At 38.4% G+C, this 20,414-nt stretch overlaps 1 protein-coding gene across 1 annotated transcript in view; it reads right to left on the reverse strand.

The window, feature by feature from the left end:
• Positions 1–8,622: 8,622 nt before the first annotated feature.
• VAPB (VAMP associated protein B and C) overlaps positions 8,623–20,414 on the reverse strand; it is a gene marked incomplete at its 5' end in the record, with an annotated part of 31,435 nt that continues 19,643 nt past the window's right edge. Inside the window, 4 exons of the mRNA XM_082007029.1 lie at positions 8,623–10,107; positions 12,270–12,446; positions 14,017–14,097; positions 16,139–16,242. Of these exons, the coding sequence (XP_081863155.1) occupies positions 9,949–10,107; positions 12,270–12,446; positions 14,017–14,097; positions 16,139–16,242 (521 nt within the window). The 3' untranslated portion in view covers positions 8,623–9,948. The remainder of the gene's footprint in view (positions 10,108–12,269; positions 12,447–14,016; positions 14,098–16,138; positions 16,243–20,414) is intronic.

The raw sequence follows: 20,414 nt of genomic DNA on the forward strand, positions 1-20,414 counted from the left end.
GTCATCATGTTCACGTGTTCCAGGCGTGATCTAGTATTAACCATGCACATAAACAGTTACACTTAAAAGATGAGACATAAAAAGGCCAAGCGTGGCTGCCCTGCCTTGGGTTCCCTCTGCAATCAGTGGCGGCGGAGACCTCTCCAGGGTTAGTTCAGCAGGCAAAATACCTCCCTGTTTCTAAGGGTGGATGCGCTTCGTTGCCTGCTGTTGCGTGGGGATCCATGGGCAAACGCTTGAAGAACGGGCAGTGCATCTTGCAGAATGTGGCGTCTCCTTCGGGATGTCCCCTCTGAGATTCTATGAGTGGGGGCAAGCCCGGGGTAGCACAGCTGCATCTCATGCAAACCACACATACGGCAGAGCTTTTTCTTCAGCAGTTTCCCAAGACCATGCTCGAGCAGCCTAGAGGAAGCTCAAAACTCCCCGACTCAAATCAGCAAAGGTACATGTTTCTGCAGGACCCAAAGATGCCCATGGCAAGAACAGGGAACAGCCTTGCGCTGTCTTCGGAGGGTGGGTGGAGAAGGGGGAAGGCAATTCCTGCCCTACATTTGCCCCCAAGAATGAGATTTGTGCACAGATACTTTCATTTACATAGCATGGAAATGCATTTAACTTAGCAAGTGTTCCGGTATCGCATGGTGTAAAAACTCCCTCAAGACCATAGATCCTTTCAAGGTGGTGATGGGATTAACATGATGTAAGAAGTTACGAGACAACACTACGTACTTGTGCAACAAACCCTAGAGAAAGCTCACGCTGCCTCCCGTAGCAGGTCAACTTCCACTCGGCTCCAGCGCCACTGGATGCTTAGACACAGCTCCACAACTGCACGACGGATGGGCTACGTTGACTAAACTTCCCTATGAAAGCCTTGTCAGGAGCCTCTTTGTCCACTTCCCCCCCTTTAAATATACTTCTGAAAGAAAAAAAAAAGCCATGAAGAAGCTCTTTGCATAAATATTGTAACTTTTATTGTTCTGTTCACAGTTTTTGGAGAAACATTCCTAAATTACACAGTTACTCTCTCTTAAGAATTTGTGCCTTTTTCCAATTTGGATTTGCCTGGCTTCAATTGCCAGTCAGTGATTCTTGTTGTGTTGCTCTTTTTAAGGTCAGAGAGCTGCAGTATTCAGTATTTTCTCCCTGTGAAGGTACTTGTGCACTGAAATTACGACATTCTCAGTTTTGGTAGATAAACTCAGCCAACTGAGTTTCTCTCTTGCCCTCTCTAAGGCATTTTCACACTCCACCAGTAATTTGTGAATTTTTTTGCATTTTTTTTGCATCCATTCCAATTATTCAGCTTCTCTTTTAAAATGTAAACATCCAAATTACATCTGAAATTCCCAACTCTCACAGCTGAGACATACAGAAGTATAATCACTTACCGCTAATGGTAATTAAAAACAAGAACACATTCTTATTCATTAGTCTTTCACCCTGGGACTGCACTGGGAACACATGTGGAGCTCTTACTCTGGTCCTGGGTATCGGTATTTTTGTCCTGTTAATATTGTATCATTAGTGATTTTATGTCTATCTTCACCAGTGATCTGGAACCACTGAATCTTACCGGGTCCCAGCAAAACCCTTCTACGAGCATCCGCGTTTCATTACGGTTCTCTCTGAACAACCTTCTAAAAGGTGCGATTGTCAGAAAACACCAAGCTTTGCAGGGGCCCAGATATACTCAGTTCACTCTAATCCCAAAGAAAACCGAAAAACAAAGATAGAATGAAATGACTTGCATCACGCTCCTTCATTAACATTCCTCTCCTTTTTCATCCCTTCTCAAGCTAGCTAAGCACTTCGCCCGGCCTCCAGTCCTGCTTGCCACCCTCCTCGTCGGCAGGTCAGAGATTGCCCCAGCCATCTCCCTTACAAACCTTGACAGGTTTCTAGACCTACTGAATTTTAAAATGTTCATTTTTTTAATAATAAGCATTTCCAATGAATGATATCACCTGTCTAGTTCTCTTACATCATCACTAGCAATTTTACCACCTGCATCTAGTAACGGACCTTATCCTACCGCAAAGATTTTCCTCTGAACTTCAGCTCTTTATCACCCTCTCCAAGCACTCCAAACCATACATTTTTCTTTTCCTTTGGCTATTACTTTACTTATTAATTTTCTACACTTCATAACTCTCATTTTGAGTTGATTCCCTTTTTCTTATTTGTTTTATATTACTTTACATCTAATTTTTCCCTTCATTTCATCACTGAAACGGGATGGGCGATTAGCCAAAGTTGTCCCCCTTCTCAACTGCAAAATTGGTGGGTTTTTGGCCATTTAATAGCTTTCATTTAGAAAACTGCCAATTCTAATTCAGCTTTCCATCTAATTTCTTCTTCACTACCAGATTTGATATGAGATTTGCTCAGCTATGCCCTTTTGAAGCACCAGTTACATTTATTAGCAGTTTGCATGGCTGTATGCCTAGCTTGAATGTAATCGGGATTCCAACACCAACTTCTACCTCTGCAATTAATTTGTCTTTATCTGACATGAACAAGACAAACCCAAGTAACTTCATGTTTCATGTCTTAACACTGCATTAGAAAAACAGGTCTAGGACATAGACATTAGCCCTGGCTACTGGATTCCTTTCAACTGCAAAATAAATATATACCTTTTTACTGTACCTGTGAAGGAAAACCAGGCTAACTGATGCATTGGCAGGTTAGTACCAGCTGAAAGTCAATGATAACAGGCACGTTTGTCTTGGAAAACTCTTCCCCCATTCACTTCTTATATGATATTTTTCAAAAGTTTAACAATTTTTTAACCACTCCAAAAAGCAGAGAAAAATAAAATAACTTTCAAACACTCTGAATACATTTACTAGCTTCCTGCATGAAGTCTGAGCACGGAAGTCTTTTGTACCTTCTTTAATACCATAAGCTACTCAGACAAGTTGCCTTTGCAATTTTCTGCTTCTTTATCAGGCACAAAAATTTAAAGCATGAGCCGAGTTTGCTGGACATAGCCGCAGGTCTGATCTCTTCACAGCTCGATTAACAGTAACTTATTTTTCCAATTAGCCACCTTCATGCCCCTCTGTTTAAAATAACTTAGAATGTATTTTGCATTCTAGATTTCCCAAACAATTCTTAAAACAAAAAACACCAAAAAAAGTCTTAAAATACTTTTGGATACATTAACAGCATTGAGCTAGTGCTTCTTTTGATACACAGTGAATGTAAAAGCATGCCGCTTGCTACAAAGAAGTATGCTGCACTGACACCGCCGGAAAAAGCTGGAGACGGGAAGGAGATGGTCAACAAGACTCACTGCTCCAGACTCTACACAGTGAAGAGGAGGAAGGAACAGATTTGATCAAGAGGACGCAGAAAGGTGAGTGGTTCCCTAGGATGGGAAAGGCAGTCGGACACATCGAGGGAGCGCTCTGCCAGGCAGCTCGGCCGCAGCCCCGGCGTGCCCACGCCCCGCACAGGCAATTGGGAACGGGCAAGACTGGAAGGGTGATGGGAAGAGCGATCCCGAGATGGAAAATAAACAGGCAGCAGAGAAGAAAAGCCATTTAAAGATGCTGGGCTGAACGTTGGTTTCTTTGCCAAGGAGCAGTGAAGGAACAAGGATGACTCGCATTGAACCAAAGGGCTGAGGGAGAGAAGGGAGTGAGATTTGACAGCTCAGGCAGAACAGATCAGGAAAGAAACTGGGTGGGAAAGTCTGCAGACTTCACAGAAGCACTCTTTTGGGCTCAGAACTGAAGCAAGAAGTCCTGGCTCCAATCACACTTGTGTGTGGCCTGCCAGTGACACGTGAAAACAAAACCTGCTGCTTCAGCTCAGAGTTACTCACCACTCCATCGGATCCCGAGGTCAAGAATGGGTGTCCTTACGCAGAACATAGAGGACTCGACTCTGACATGCATGTGGGTTACACAGTGCCATTTTTTAAGTGGAACTTTTGAAACCCTAATTATATGTATCTTAAGAGAACTTAAGATTATATAAGGTCAGGCACACGCAGCTGGGCAGTTCTAGACACCTTCTGGGCAGCCTTGGCTCGCTTTCTGCCCAGTACTGGAGGCTTGATCAGATACTGCAATGTACATGGAAAAAGCGGCCAGTCTAACAGGGCACAGACTTGGTTTTGCCATTTCCTAACTTCTGAGTGCTTGACTTTGTGCAGCCTTAATAAAGGTCTTTTAAAAGAAGTAGTTGTGTGTGGATAATTATGTGTGGGAATTTTGCCAACTCAAACATGAGGGAGTTCAAGAGGCTTTTCTAATCTTGTGAGTTTATCCACTGAAGAAAAAGATTTGATTAAAAAAAATGAAGTACAGCTAAACTGGGAACAATACTTTACTACGGTCTGTTCTTCAGAGGCACTTCGAAATCTTGAAAAAAATCACAAAATTAGGAACTTATTAAATAGGAATGAAATGTACTGATGCAGAAACATAAACAGAAATGCCAGATGTATAATGTCAACTTGTAATATGCGGCTTCAATTAATTCTTCTTAATTCATTTATTTTCTTAACTTCTTTTGTTTTGCCATCTGGAAAAGGCCATTTTCTAATGACAGATCATAGGAGGAAAGATCTAAGGTTCAAGTTTGCTTCAAGGAAAAGCAGCCTTGTTTCTGTACTTGTAGACTCAGTGTTCCTTTTGTAGTTTTCACTCACACAGAAGCTTCAGGACCAAGTTAGGGACTGGACTGGGAGGCAAAAACATCTACGTGGAAGTTTAGTAAAGTTTTCAAAAGTGTTACTCTTCAAAGTAAAAATGTGAAAGCAGTTCTGTAAAAGGAAATGAAGCCACAGGAAACGGCAGAGTAAATGACAGGTATATAGTAATTTTGGAAGTGTGCAAGTGCATGCTGATTAGACTCTTACATGTAAGAGATTTCTGGCTGGCTCTTACTTGTGTTATTTTAAAAAATAATCTACATCTATCCAGTTAAAAAAAATCAACCCGTTAATAAACCAAACATTTTATAGTTAAGCATATTTGAGTAGCAGAAACACACAATTACTTTGTCCTCTGAAGCTAATAAAAATAAAAGTTAATAAAAGCACAATGAGTAATGTCACTTTTGCACGGATACCCATTAGACAAAGTGATCCAGCATACATGAAGCTGTCAGCATAATATAAAGAAATCTTAATTGGACATGGTCAAAGGATCAGCTTTGCCCTGCTTGAACAATAAATCCCACTATTTATCTAACTGTAACAGCAGCGTTGTATCCCATTGTCGTCTTTTAATGAAGTATATCTAGGGAACTGCTAGGTTTTGCTACATGAACAAGCAGCCTTGCTCAGTAGTTCCTTTTCTTTCTAAAATGCCGAAACATTGGTTTATACAAATATTTTCTAATTAGGAAATTAAATTTGTAGACATGTATCCAATTACAAAAAATAGTAACTTCCACATATGGTATCGGACTAGTCTCACTCCTGTACAGATTGCTTTCTTCTTTTTATATTAGTGTTTCTGACTCAAAAAAAAATTAATCTCAAATATGTGCACCGAAATTCACTCACCACCCGTCCCTTCTCAATTTGCTCACGCGAGGATTTGAGTAATGGATGCTAACCCATTTTCAAACAATGAAAAAGCAGCTCTCCAGCCCCAAGCTGCTCTCGTGCTGCTGTGAAGTACTATTGCAGCTGTAACACAGCCACAACAAACATGAAGTTCAGAGTGCTTGTTTTACATGTTCTTTAATTTCAAATGGAGGGATTTTTTGGTTGTGTTTTTTTCTCAGTTCCTTTATATAGAAAACAGAACTCAGGATATGGCATTTCGGGACATCATGTAGAGAAAGAGAAGTACAGTTTCAAAACCTTAGACCACTAGTGACTAGTTAAGTCACTATTGTGTGCGAGAATTAAGGAAGTGTTCCAATTAAGAGGTGAAAGTGTCACACTTTTTCTAAGGAAAAGGGATGACATAGTTTTCTTTCATTAGGCAACTGCAACATCAAGTACACAAAGACATTAACCATCTATTTTTGTGTGCGTGCCACTATATAAATATACTGACTGCTAAGTCAAGATTATAATAAGAATTGCAAGTTTACATGTGCAGCAAAGAGAAATCCTTTGTAGTTTATTGGCGAGAAGAAACTTCAGCGATTTGCAAAGTGAGGTTCCAACTTTATCCCCCTAACAGCATTTCAGAAGAAAAAAGTGACATGGAATACCACCATCAAGCTGTTACAGTCCTGTATTTTTAGAAAATTACATTCTGGTACATCAGTCCCTCTCAACATGACAACACATGGTACTGTCTTGCTCTTCAATCCCTAAGGCTATTCAGCAGTAACTTGAAATTGGGTGCCTAGCCTGCGTATGCAGCTGCTCCAGCTGTGCACTCACAGCCGACAACTGCCAATGCAGAGCGATAGTTATGATCATTCGTGCATGGAGTATTTGGTTTAAGATGTAGGTAACTACATGAAAATAGTAGAAACCATTTTCCATTCATTTCCCAGTACTAGGCTTCAAGACATTTTAGATATCTATTTACACCAAATTTGCCCAAAGAGTGCAGACAGGAATGTAAAGTTCCACAAAATGAAGGCTATCTAAGCAGCCTCTACAGCTAAGCAGCTCTTACAAAAATTAACAATAAATGTATGTGCAAGTGGGCATCTTAAAGTAACAGTAAGAACAACAATTAGAGTAAGTAAAAACTTGATTTCTACTACCATGTATCAATTATAGTTTTCTAATATCTGGTGTTATGTGAGGAAACCAGAGGAGTCTTATTTAGAAACTATGTTTCATGCGTAACTTCCTACGATATACAGCACCCTCCAGAATAATTCACTTTCTGTGAATATTTCATGAAAACATTTGCTCTGGTGTCATCATGTAAGGAACAACTTACAAAAGATCCAGATGGCTTAGTAACATCCATCCAATATATTTCTGCAATGTATCTACAGACTGGCCTTTTAGGAACCTTGGAAGTAAAAACATCCTTAGATTTCTTTCTATCGCACATGAAAGAAGGGTCTGGTCAAACAGACAGGTAACAAGGATTCCACTGATCAGTCATTTTATTTTAAGCTCAGCAAAAGCAAAGCATTACCCAGACAATTCAGTGCTACTGTCTGTTGAGGCTCTTGTCAGAAATGGTTAGGAAAGACCTCAGAATTTCACTAAGGTCCAAAAAAAATAAGCAGTTAATTTAAGTCTTGTTTAGGACTGATGGCGTGGCTCAGCCCCAACTGCAGGCTACAGTCATTACCAACAGATCCTTAACTAAGGTCCTCTGTTCGTTGGTCTCCTTGATCACATATTTGTAAAGCATCTAGCAAAGCATGCGAGTGTTTTCTGGGACCTCTTTGTACTCCTGGAGTGCAAACAACAGGAACAACTTTGCTCACAAATGATTTAAAGTTCCAAGTTGTCACAGAGCACTAAGAAGTGACTACTGGACAGTGGAAGGAGGACAGACATCTGGTGGCTTTACCCTTCATCTGGGATCTGCCTGTGCAAAGTCAACTGTGGTAGCTAACAGTGTGCGTAAAATTTGCCAGGAACATTATTACAGATATGCTCACAAGTGACCAGTTTAAAGCTTCTTTAAAGCTTTACCCTGCAAAGACAGTGATTTAAAAAAAAAAAAAACAAAACACCACACCCACACTTTTTTAAGCGTGTTTTTCAGCAGAACAAAAAGCTCTCAAAAAAAGTTAGCATCTTTTTTTTTAAAATCAAATTAGGAATTCAGCTCTTCTGATAACACTTTTTAGTGAGATCAAGATATTTACAGCCTCAAAAAAATACTGCATAGCTCAGTCTCCCCTCAGTAAAGGTTCTCTCAAATATATTCTTCAAAGCCATGAAAACTAATTTTGCAACACCACTTACAAGCCTGTCTTTCTGAAAAGGTTCTTTTAACACATTTCATGTAAAAGTTTTCATTAACTTCTACTGCCTGGAAAGTATCTTTTTCTTGATCAGTTCTGCCCAATTTGTCACACTGAACTCACTGATTCGTACTTTCCAGTTCATCTCCCATCTTCTCTGCCCTTCACAGGCACACTTTAATAGCTTTGTCACTTCCATCCTGAGCAGACAAGGCACTAGCATTTTAAAATGCTAAAGATACTCCTCTCCTTTCTGCTGAATCTTCTAGAAGTACTTCCAGAGTTGTGTTCATAAGCTGAACACACCAGTTAAGATTTTTTCCTCCTATTTTCTTATTAAATCTCACATAAAAATTCACTTATTTGCACTTGCAAAGCAGGAAACCCTTGAGACAGTGGAACAAATATAATGGTCAAGAGTGTAGTAGACAGGCTGCATCCCCAACAGCTTTCTCAAGAAATCACAGGAACAATTAAAGGAATGAAAGAAGTAACTTTTAAAATACATATCTTAATTCTGAAAGGTGTTAAAAAAACTTCTGTCACCCATGTTTTTTGGGCCTACCATCTAATAATATATAGGCATTTACCTCCTCAAAAGCTATTTCATCTATTTCATGAAGTTCAACATGTTAAAAACACACTTGAGTTTATGTATTTTGTACTAAAAGAATGCTTAGAAACAGAATTACTTTAACATTACATTCAACAATCTATCAAGCATCCTAACTACTGAGCCCAACTGAACTGAAAAATGGGAAGGTACCTTGTACCTCAGCAGTCAGCATGGTTACTCTGAACACTTAGGTGTATCAGGCTCATGATGGGGTTGTTTGGATTGATTTTAAAATTAGGCTGGAAAAAAAAAATCCATCCTGAAACAAGGCTGCAAGTTTCCTTATGTCATAAATAAACTACGTTGTCAGAGAATACTGTTTCCTCCCCTCCTCTAAAACTGTGAGAACATGACAAAAGTAACAAAGGAAACATTAATTTGGGGGCTTTATTTAATTTTTCTTTTCTTTTTTTTTTTTCTTTTTTAAGATGCTACATAGTCAAACAGGATTGGTCTTTTACGGCATAGGACTAGATTACTACTAGTATTTTTTTCCCCTAGATAGACTTATTTACATACAAAAACAGTTTCCTGACCACTGTTTCTCCAATGCTCAGATGATCAAAACTCCCAACAATTGTGTAGTGCCCAGAACACCAGGAGGCAGAAGAATCTCGCATCACTACAGCAGCAGATTTTTAGTTCTAGTCACTGGCTTTAAACAGGTGCCTTTTCATACCATATAGTATTAGTCAATTTTGTGACAATAAGGAAACATGAGATGAAATACATTAAATAAGTTAAATATGCATTAAACATCTCTGAATAACATTTTAATTCAACTAAATGAACCAACAGCAATGTAGCTTGGTCCCTTTATGAGAACAAGGCAATGACCTTTATTCCAAATGAGCGTCATACCAGTCAATATATGCCTCTTAATGATGCCTAGCACATTCAGCGTTGCCACATACAATTCTTTTCAGCTTCTCACTATTCATTTAAGTGCCAAGAAATTGGTAACTTGCACAGAGGTGAAGACACTGACAGAAACTGTTTAATTTATCATCAGAATGGTGGATTAACGTATTTTACAGAAGTTATCAACACCTCCTGCCTAACCCAGCTCCAAACATCCAATAGGGCCAGCTCCAGCAGTGGAGGAATAGGTTTTTCTATTTTTCCTTTTTTTTTTTCCTTTTTTTTTTTAAAAAGAAGTCATCCAGCAACATGTACCAGGGTCTAAGAATGTTTAAAATGACATATACAATATTCCATTGTAGTGTTAAATCATGATTTTCTTCCCCTCCTTCATCACTGAAGCATATTCTCTTTCATTCACTCATTGTACATTTTAAACTTTCTAGATTATGTTACATAGTATTTGTGCAGGGGTAATTTAAAGGCAAGACCTGTGAGATGTCATACATTAATTTTTTTTTTTTAAACATTGTTATGAATAAATTTAATCCAATGATATGGCAGAACCATCAAACCAATTTACAATTTCCAGCATGCTGCCTCTACAAGGCTATTTTTCCTATAATTACACCAAAGACAAAGAACAAAACCACCAAAGCAAGTAGTCTCGAGCTGAGCCCTTCGTCCTTGACAGCAGCTGCAGAAGCAGATATTGGGTTGTTTGTCTGGGGTGCCTTCCTCATCCGCAGTCCATCTTCTTCCTGAAGAAGAGATACTGATTATTTCTACTGAAAAAAAGCATTAAATATTCAGTGATCATATTTATTTCGAGTATAATAAAACAGGTGAAAACTAATTTACAGCTAATTTAGAGCTCTATTTCCTAGATAATCCCAAGAAAAAAAGGGTAGTGAGGTAGGAGAGGAATTCTGTATCTACTTGACTAGCAGAGTAGAAACAACATGCTCTTGGAAGTTTCCTCCGGCTGACTACAGTAACAGGGGAAGCAATGAGGAAGCCTGCAAGAACACTTGTCCAAAGTCTGGAGACAGCTCCAGAACTTCAAAAAAAAGTGATGGAGGGAATGACATGAAGTTGCTTTTCTTGTTCTGTATGCAAATATAGTGCTGTTGGGGAAGATGTTTTTCAATAAAACTAAGATAGGTTGTGAAAAATATGCAACTTTAAGGCAATTCTACTCATCATTCCCCTAGTTAATGTCACAAGCAAATTTTAACAGCATTTGAAAGGAAATCTATTTCCCCCATCATGTTAATGCTGGCATTTTGATACGAAACTAATGGCAATAATTAGGATATTTTCTTGGTATGAGTTTGACAGCTCTCTTGATTTAAAGATGTATGAGACAACAGATAAAACCACATCATAACACCAGATATTATCACTTCAAGTGGAGACGATGTTTCCCACATCTTAATCCAACCTGTTGTGCAGCACAGCCAGCTGTGTGTTAGCACACTCCATTCCACACACAGAGCACTTTAGGAGATGGTAAAGTGAGCCTTTTGTGACCTAACTTGTATACAGCTGAAGCCATAGCGTTAGACTATGTGATACAGTATTATAGTGCAAAACTGTAAGATACTGAAGCAAAAGCCTCCAGTCTATACATAAAAAAAAAAACACTCAAGAAATAAAATTGTAATAGAAGTTACTGCAGCCTTAAAAATTGTCAGGTAAGTGGAATTCAAAAGGCTCAATGTATGCCAGTGTTTCTCACTTTTGAATTTAAAGGGGCACCTAAGATTCTTGAGGAAAACTTTTTTTTTAAAAATGTATTTATTTATTAAAAGTCACAGACTACCTGATACCTCACTATAAGCCTGGATGGGGACAACTGACTTCTGTAAACAATAAAATGTTGTTTACTTAAATAGTCATTTTACTGCTAGAAACAACACATTTTCATTTTAAGTATTTTAACTTCCTTTTGGCAGTTACTCTAGCCTGACACTGACAGCACCTGGTGGCTGGCAGTAATTTAACATTCTTTTTGGATGTTTTACAGATCTTTCTAACGTTCCACAAAGGGAACAAGCAGCTCACCATTTTAAGACGTTACTGCAAGACATCAGCTTAATTCTAGGTATGTCCTGTAGAGTATTTATTCAAGACCAACTTGCAAAAAAATCAAATCATATTGTACTTTAGTACTATGAGACACCAGCAAAATAAGAACACAAGGAGAAGTTAAGGTCATGTCTCAGTTATATACATGTATTATTTCTATGTGCAAAACAAAACTGTTTTACAATGTTTAAAGAATTTCTTCATGTATCAGCCAGCCAAGCAGCTGACAGAACAGAGCTCCTTCTGCTGGACTCCAATAGTCACAAATTCCAAATTTTCATTTGTGCTGTTATCTATGAAACTAGAAATGTACAACAAATGAAACTACTGTAAAAACTTTTTCAGCATGGTGGTAAAAGCTTCTCAATTACTTGATTTCACAGCAATGTGCTGGATATGACAGGAACCTTATTTCCTATTAATCTGTCTTACTTTGGTCATTGTTATATTGCATATTATAGGCACAATTACTAAAACGGTATTTGAAAAACACTGTTCTCGGGCTCTCAGCAGTTTGAGAGAAGAGGGCCAAATCCAACACTGAATGCTTAATTCAGACTGAGAAAATTAGATGGGAAAAGAAAAAAAAAAAGAGGGAATTCAATACTTTGGGTTACTATCCAATCAGTTTCTCTGACTGCATGACTTGTACACTCCTTTCAAAGGAAGCATTGATTTCAACACTTTTTCCTCAGTTTATAGAGAGAAACCTAAATTACCTTTTAATTTATAGACAATATTAAAATATTGTGCCAAAGGCAGGTAACCAAACCTTTAAGTTGGAAGCTTCTTTTTCAGGAAAGGGGTAAACCTGAAAAAAAAGTCTCTTTACCTTAAACTGTTTATTCTCCTCCCGTAACCTCTGAACTTCTACTTGAAGCCTCTTATAGTCTTCCATTACTTTCTTAACTTCAGTGTCATCCAAAGAAGAACTTATTGATTTAGACATTACAGAGGAATCTGTCTTTGTTGCAGTTGTGGACACAATTTTATTTATTTCTATGTCATGCTGTTAAAAAAAGAGAGTGTGATTTTTCGTTAGTTATTAACACCACACCACACACCTGATATTTAGGAGGAGAATCAGGTAAAATTGTCTGTGCACACTTGAAACGTGCCTGTATCAAAGAAATAAACACCACTTTTCTTTCTGTAATCTTTACTTCCCCTTTGTTTGACAGAAACCACCAGATCAGCAGCAGTAAGTGCAGACAGAAGGACCTTGACTTTTCAGTCCCTGCATACATAGAAAAGGAAGTATCTGTGGACCATGTCCCACAATACGAATGGGAACTTACTTGCCCACAGTCCGCTTATAGAGTATTAAGTGCTCTCCTCGCCTTTCCCTCCCCAAGCACAACACAAGCAGCTGCTCCAGGAACCAGGGTATTGCTAGGAACTACCCACCTGCTCTGCTGCAGTTCCTTCTCTCTTTACTCCCCACAGCTGGCTATCACCTCCCCATCTTTCTGCATTTCTGTGACGATGGAGGAACTTGCAACTCATTAGGAAACAAGCTGTAAACCTCCAAACCCTCCTCCCTTTCCTGCCTCTCCATGTTCTGCACTTCAGAATGCAAAGGGCCTGGCTCTTATAAAAAACAAACCGCTCTCTCCCCACCCAAACTGCCACCAGAGTCTTAACATGAAGGTTTTATTTATATGAATAAAGTAATAGGATTCTGTGCTTTGTTTTGCTCTAATGAGTTTTAGGGACTATAGAAAAAATTACAACTAAACAAAGTAGCTGTTAAGTTTCATTTAATTCAGATTTTTTCCTTCCTCTCATCACACCTCTAAATGGGAAACACATAAGTAACCTGGCCTGAAAAAGCACCTACTTTTAAAGCAAACGTTCACTGTCTGGAGTGGGTAGAGTGGATGTAGTGAGACTACAATAGTGACATTATAGAAACACATAATCATAATTACAACCTGTCCAGTGCAAGGTAGAACAACTGTGCTTTCAGTATGCATACTAGGAAACATTTTTCAGTTTATTCAAACCATTATCAGTTCTACATTTGACATTACATTCTGCTGTTAGAAATTAATGCATTCATTACCCTAACAAAAAAGGATTCTACAATATTATAGCTGCTAATGGCAATATAATCCCTAACTGCATTTCTATCTTCCTTACTAGCTTTCTACCAATTTACTTGCTAAAATCAGTGTCATATCAAGGAAGTAAAGGGGAGTGCTGGACAGGCAAATTTATATTGCTGAGGTTATAACTACTTCAGTGTAAACTCTGAGCTTTAGGACCATCAATCAGCGTATTTCAATTTTTTAAAAATATTCTTTATCCTGTGATCTTTCACTAAATGAAAATAGAACAACTCAAAGATTTCTTTGTGCTTGTGTTGCACTTACATTGTTCAAATTAGCTGCTGGTTACATTAAGCAACACTAAGATTTTAAATAGTTTATGTTGCGTTTTCAAAGGGTGATGCCATCCAGGCAGTGAAACAGAGGGTTCTGTCTTTTGCTTATATAGCTGTCTGTATAAACATGCCATTTACATGATTTACTGTGGTATTAAGTTAAAACACTCAATAGGCATCTGAAAATACTCACAGGCTTATCATTTTCTGCTGGTAGCTCAAACACACACCTAAGTTTTGAATCCATGAGTTCTTCCGGTTTTGCTTCTTTCCACTGGAATAATTTAGTATCAATTTAATATTAAACATTTTAGTATAAGGTGGCAGATGGAAAATGCAGTCTATTATGTGAACAAATCATATCATCTTACTCAGGAAAACCCCACAGGTGTTTACAGTGTTACCACTAACCACGTACACGATGAAAAGTTAAACCAAATATGTAACTGAGTGGTATCAAACACAGACCAGATACTATGAAGGAAATAATTCTAAATAGTCTGAAACTTACACAGTAATTTATGAGAACTGCGAATTGTGTAAGAGTAATTAGCATAGACAGGGGGAGCTACGGGCCTCATTAAAAAAAAAGGAGGGGTGCATTCAAAGGAAGGGAAAGATAGCAAAATCCCAAATCATCAATGATGTTAGTTCTGAAGACTTGGTTCAGCAGAGTTCCTAGTCAAGCTTTTCAAATTTCACATGAGGTTTTCTTCCTGACTGGTATGAACTACAGGACTGTTCTTCCCCCTCCTTGTTTTTCACCTCCTTATTTTTCAGCATCAGTGTCTAAACAACAGATGTGCTACATACAGAACGGGATAGCTTCCCCTCTCATCCTTCTCTCCCCTTCAACTAGGGAGTCTACCATAATAAAGTTTCCTTCCAATATTTTTATTAGGGATTAACAGTTATAAATCTTTGCTCAATATCAGCTGAACTGAAAAGATTGATTCACAGTAGTGATATACAGCAAGAAGCATCCACATTTATGTTCTGGAATTCTCACATGCTTCTCTTCACTTTGACCTTACTTCTGGTAGCATGGTATCGCTCCCTATATCGCAAGGAGGTGTCAAATTGTGGCTAACCCCTGTGCAACCTGAAGAAGTATTTGACTCATCCTAAATAGTCGAATTGTACTTCAGCTCTTCCGTGGCTGAAGTCAGAATTCTATTTTGAGCTCGCTGGCTGCCTGTGAAGTGTTGAAAGCTTTATAGTACTCCAGTAATTTGTCTCACCTGTTTATCCAGAATAGGAAGAGACTTAGAAAGCGGTAACAAAAATTGAGAACTGATCAAGTGTTATAGGAAAAGAAATCATACTGGTCTGGAGAGCCCTGGAAATCTGAAAGGGCCATCTAGGTCCTAAAAAACATTCTTTGCTAGCAGAGTAACATTTTTCATGGTATAAAGTAACTAATAAAAATTAAAGAGTTAGAAAGAAAGGCAGACCGCCTTATCTTTCCAGTGATGCAGACATTTTATTACTATTGCCATTTCTCCCACAGGATCTTATTTTGAGGCCACTGAATAAAGTTCCATAGATCTCTTTCAGAAGGGAAATTCTTAACCCTGCAGAGTGCCGCTGCTTTAAAAAGCTATTCAGAAGAACATGCATATTGTAAAGACTACTGTAAAAAAGCCATAATATGTACTGAGTTTTTTGGGGGTTGGCTTTTTTGTTTTTAAGTAATATGCAAACAAACACACACAAGCCCCACACTTTAGAGCAATGGCCTTTTTTTGTAGCTACTGAGTATTCCCTCAAGGTACCAATCTTATTTCTATGTCTTTTGTCCTTCGTTGGTTCAGCATGTACATGCTTCTGCTACTGTCGTTTGTAATCCACAGGACAAGATCTAGGAGGACCCTTCATTTACCTAAGCCACAACAGACATAGGTAGGGATAAAGAAAAATACAGTATTTGTAAATCATCCTCCTGGTTCTTGCTGGGAAAAGGAGCTGCTTAAGGGAAGACTCAAGACAGAGAGGCATAAAATATAAAAGATGCCACAGACTCAGAATATATTCTGTACATTTTTAGAATATACAGTTCAAGTTGGCCTTTCTAAAAAAAGGATATATTAAAAAAAAACTACAACTGCTTAATACCAATTGTGTCTTTCAGTACAAGATTCCTGGGGCTCAAAATAAACAAAGAACACCTTGCCATGCACAGAAACGGAAACCTGGCAAAGCTTTCAAGGATCATTTCAGTGTGGTTTGACAACAGCCCTTAAGCAATACAGTAAAAGGTCTCTGAAAATTACACAATCATAAAGAAATCCATTTTAATTAATTTCAATACTTACTACTGCTTCCATGTCTGAAGTATCAGCTGGAGCAAACATAGACTGAACCATAAACTTGTGTTTACTTTTCTCATTAGGGTCATAGTCAAAAGGCTGTAGCATCACTGCAAGAAAAACCCCCAAAACAAATTAAATTAACATTGCTCTGATGCACAGTCATGCACTGATGATACAGTTACCATATTTTAGAAATACAAACATTAAAATGGTTTCGAGTTGTATGTCCGTTATGACCAAAGCAGCAGCTGAGATCAGGAACCTCACTTTAAAACAGACGTTTAAAAGAAGAGAAACAGAATTCCTCAGTCTGTAAAGATTTTTGTCTGAGAATCTTGGAAATGTTAATCACTGTACAATAATCCATACACAACTACGGCAAGATAATAATAGTAATTTATAGTAAATAGGATAATTTACATATCTTCTGTGACAAGAGAGGAAACTTCTCAAAGAAAGCATCTTTTTTTTCTTCCTCCATCCCTGGGGCAGAAGTAACAAGCTGGCATTTTGATTAGTTGTACACACAGTATCACTGATGGTTCCTGAGAAAAGCTACAGAGCCAAAGTCAAACATTTTAAACCTTGAGGTTCAAGTCTCAGGATGGAAATTTCCTCTACAAAGTTTAAGAGTCTCATGGTATTTGCTTTATCAAGTACAACTATTTCTCCTCCAAAAATAAGTTGCTGAAAGTTTGTTAATAGTTTATAGCTGGAAGTTTACAGTTAAACGCTATATAAACTTTGCCGCTCAAAAGTATACAAGAAATTATTTCTCTCCATTCAAAACCCACAAATATTCCAGAATTTACTTATGCAGAAAATGACAGTTCAGGGGGCAGAGAGCAAGGAAAGGCAGGTTTGGGCTCTGTGTTTGTGTTTTTAGGTTTGGGTGTGGGTTTTTTTTGTGGTGTGTGTTTTGGTTTTTTTTTTTTTTGTTTTGGGGTTTGTTTTTTTTGTTTGTTTTGGGTTTTTTTTTTTTTTATTTAGTATTACAGATTTCCTTGTCTTTTCTTTTTTGGTAAAGAACTAACATGTTAAAAGTAACATGTTAGTTAGACAAAAACAATACACCTGAAGAGGGAAAGTTATGTTATTTCATTTACATGGAATATCCTTTAATCACAGTGGTCACTTAGAACCCCTACGTTTTGCAAACGACACCTGGATATTCAGCTACTGTGGCATTAACACAGGTTTGGCGTCAATGTGAGACAGTACATATGTGAAAATATGCAAAGAAGTTTACACAAACATGTTATTAGATTTTGCAAAAAGATACCCCCCCAATTTAAAATGAAGCTTACATATACTGCAATTACTGCCAACATAAAAAAATGGTGTAAGGTTTAAAAATTCACATTTTACGCCTCATGAGGCTACTTCAGTCCCTCAATCCAATAGCTATGAAGAGAAGCGGTTCAAGAATTACTATTACTTTAAAGTACTAGTGCTATTAACATTATGTGCCCAAACTCATACGCCACTAATTGCAGGGGTTTGTCATATAAAAGCAATATCCAAAGATCCCATTTATTGCAAATGAAGGCAAGTCAAACCAATTTGCCTCCTTCAATGAGCAGAATATGTTACGGCTGTGCCATCTTTATTATGCACACAAACTGTGGCTATCAACAAACACATGCTTTTTAAAGCCGGAAGAAAAGGAAGAGGCAAATTCTTTCAGATGAGGTACTTCAAAAAATTGTTATACATTTTTAACTCACCTTGCAGTAATCAAATACTCATCCAAAATAAATGTTTCCAAATTAACAGGCTACTTTTAAAACTATTTTTCCAAACAGAGGTGACTGCATTGTAAAAGCACATGTATTTCAACATTGCCTGATACATCACTGAAAAGCAGCAGCGTAATTTTTTTCTCCCCTCAGGTAGGCACCTCAATTATTTCAAGTCTACATAATGTGTAAAAGCCAACTGGGGAGTCAAAACTATCCACTGTTTATGGAACTTCTCCAGATCTGCAGGTTTTTTCAGTTTGCTTTGCTGAGTGCAGTTATAAGCTCATTTGAAAATCATTACTTCCCAAGTGACAGTACTGAAGCCATCCTCAAACACCAAACGATTGCTGCTCTGAATTCCATTCACTGAATCATTAGAGCAAGCAGCTAGAGAGGGCTTGACAGTACAAATGTTGTTAGTGCTGGTATTTTTAGATCAATACATGAAAGCCACATTGACACAAATTATTCAGCAAATGCCTTGTAAGCCAGATGGGAAGCTCAAAAAGATGTACTTTGTTCAAGAGGAAACCAAACCATTTCAACATTTATTCACATACTATTGGGGGTTTCTGTGAAAGATCAGTTCCACGTAACTGTCCCAACTGCTGGAGAACTTGCTACTGTCAGTGTGGCTCCTTTGCTTTGACTAGAAATTCCATACCTTATGCAAGAACTATGTGAAAACCATATATGCCTACAAAACACCCTATTAAGCCAGTCATCTCTTCTGGTCAAAAGTTTCTGACCAGCTTTCATCAGAATCTAGAGTTCTAAGGAACAAAATTATTAACATGAGCTTCAAGTTTACTAGCACCAGCACGAGGCATTTCAATCACCTTCTAAACTGATTACCCTACAGCTAAAGCACCAGCAGTTATTCTACCACAAGTAAAAACTGCAAAGTCACTGAGAGATCAATGGAATAACAAGTAACACGATTTGTATTTGCTAGCTCACTTGTTTCTCAAAATTCAAACATGAAGGACCAACCTTATGTACATCCTGTTCTGAAGTGTTTCCAAAGAAATGGATACCAGTTTTCTCACAAATTCCTGCCATACCCCCCATGTTACGCATGGTCCTCTGTAGATAGCGAAGGGGAAGCGGTGACCACCTAATATGTTCTTTCATTTTCCTAGAACAGTTCACTGGCAAAAGTTAACAACAATGGCAGAAGCATCAAACTCTTCTGGTTTTCTCAAGAATAAACCTGCTTTCTCAAGGAACAGAGGAAATTTGAAGCAAGGAACATGGAAGGAGGCAAAACTCTACCCGTAATGCCTGCTAGGATCTAGCACTCCCTTCCAAGAGCAGAAGGAACAGAAAAGCCTCCCTGCTCAGATAGTCAGCAACCTTCCTCTAGTTTCTATCTAAATTTATTAATGGCCTGTTTACTTGGTCCTGGACCAATACTGTCCTTATGCTTAAATATCAAGGAAGGGAAAGAGTCATTTACTTCTGGTGCACTCCAAGACATCAATCACAGTAACTCTTGACCTTCTGGTAAACTAAATAAGCCAGACTCAGTGGGTCCTCTCCAGGCCAGGCTCCCCATTCATTCCCTGCACCTGTTCTGGCTTGAGCTCCTCTAGATGAGCTACTCTAATTATGCATCCAGGAAATTTTACTACTGCCTTGAACAGCAGCATTTACACTCTCTTATCTCTTCCATTGCCCAGCCTGTTTGCACATACTACATTTGCCTTATTCACAGCCACATTATGTCGGCATCTTGGTCACCTTATCTAGCCCCTTTTGCTTAACAAGCTTGCAATTATAGCAGGAGTCTTTTATTCTCCAAGTACGTGATTTTGCAGTTTTTCTGATGAAACTCATCCCCTGTTTTCTCTTACTGTAGCCTTCAAGGACACCCAGTTCTGCTGTATATCTTCAGCTTCCCAACTTGACATCATCATCAGGGTTTTTAGTGTACTCTTTGTGCCAGAATTGCTTATAAAAGCATTAAACAAGATTAGTACCAAGAATCATTCTCAAGAAATGTCACTAGTAACTTCCTGCTATTACATTTCCAACCACCACATCACTGTTTACTCTTAAGTAGCCTATTCAATAGTCTGTGATTCTATTTTTCTTTTCTAGCTTTATTGATAATTTTTCCCAAATGGCACTGCATGAAATTCTTTACTGCCAAGACAGATCAAATCTACCACACTTGTGTCACCTTTACATAAAATATCCCAACCACCTCCAAGGGCAAGCCTCATGATCATTGTGCAATTTGCTCAGCTCTGCTAGAGGTGAGCAAAGGACACTCACATCTAGAGAAACAGGCAGAATCCACCGCACCACTTCACATTTGTTCCATGTTTACATAGCTCTTCCTGTAAATATTTCAATACTACTAAAAAGTGTTGAATCTGTGAAGATCAAGAGAGATTCTTCTAACGCGAGCAGACAAAACCAAACCAAAGCTTGGCAGGCGCTACGCAGTGCTGGGCTGCCCGGGGGAACGGTGCGCAGCAGCGATGCTGCCTCGGGGGCGCCGGGGGCTGCAGCAGCAGACAGGACACCAC

The sequence above is a fragment of the Phaethon aethereus genome (assembly GCF_964289735.1).
Source record: "Phaethon aethereus genome assembly, chromosome: 16".
Classification (NCBI taxonomy): domain Eukaryota; kingdom Metazoa; phylum Chordata; class Aves; order Phaethontiformes; family Phaethontidae; genus Phaethon; species Phaethon aethereus.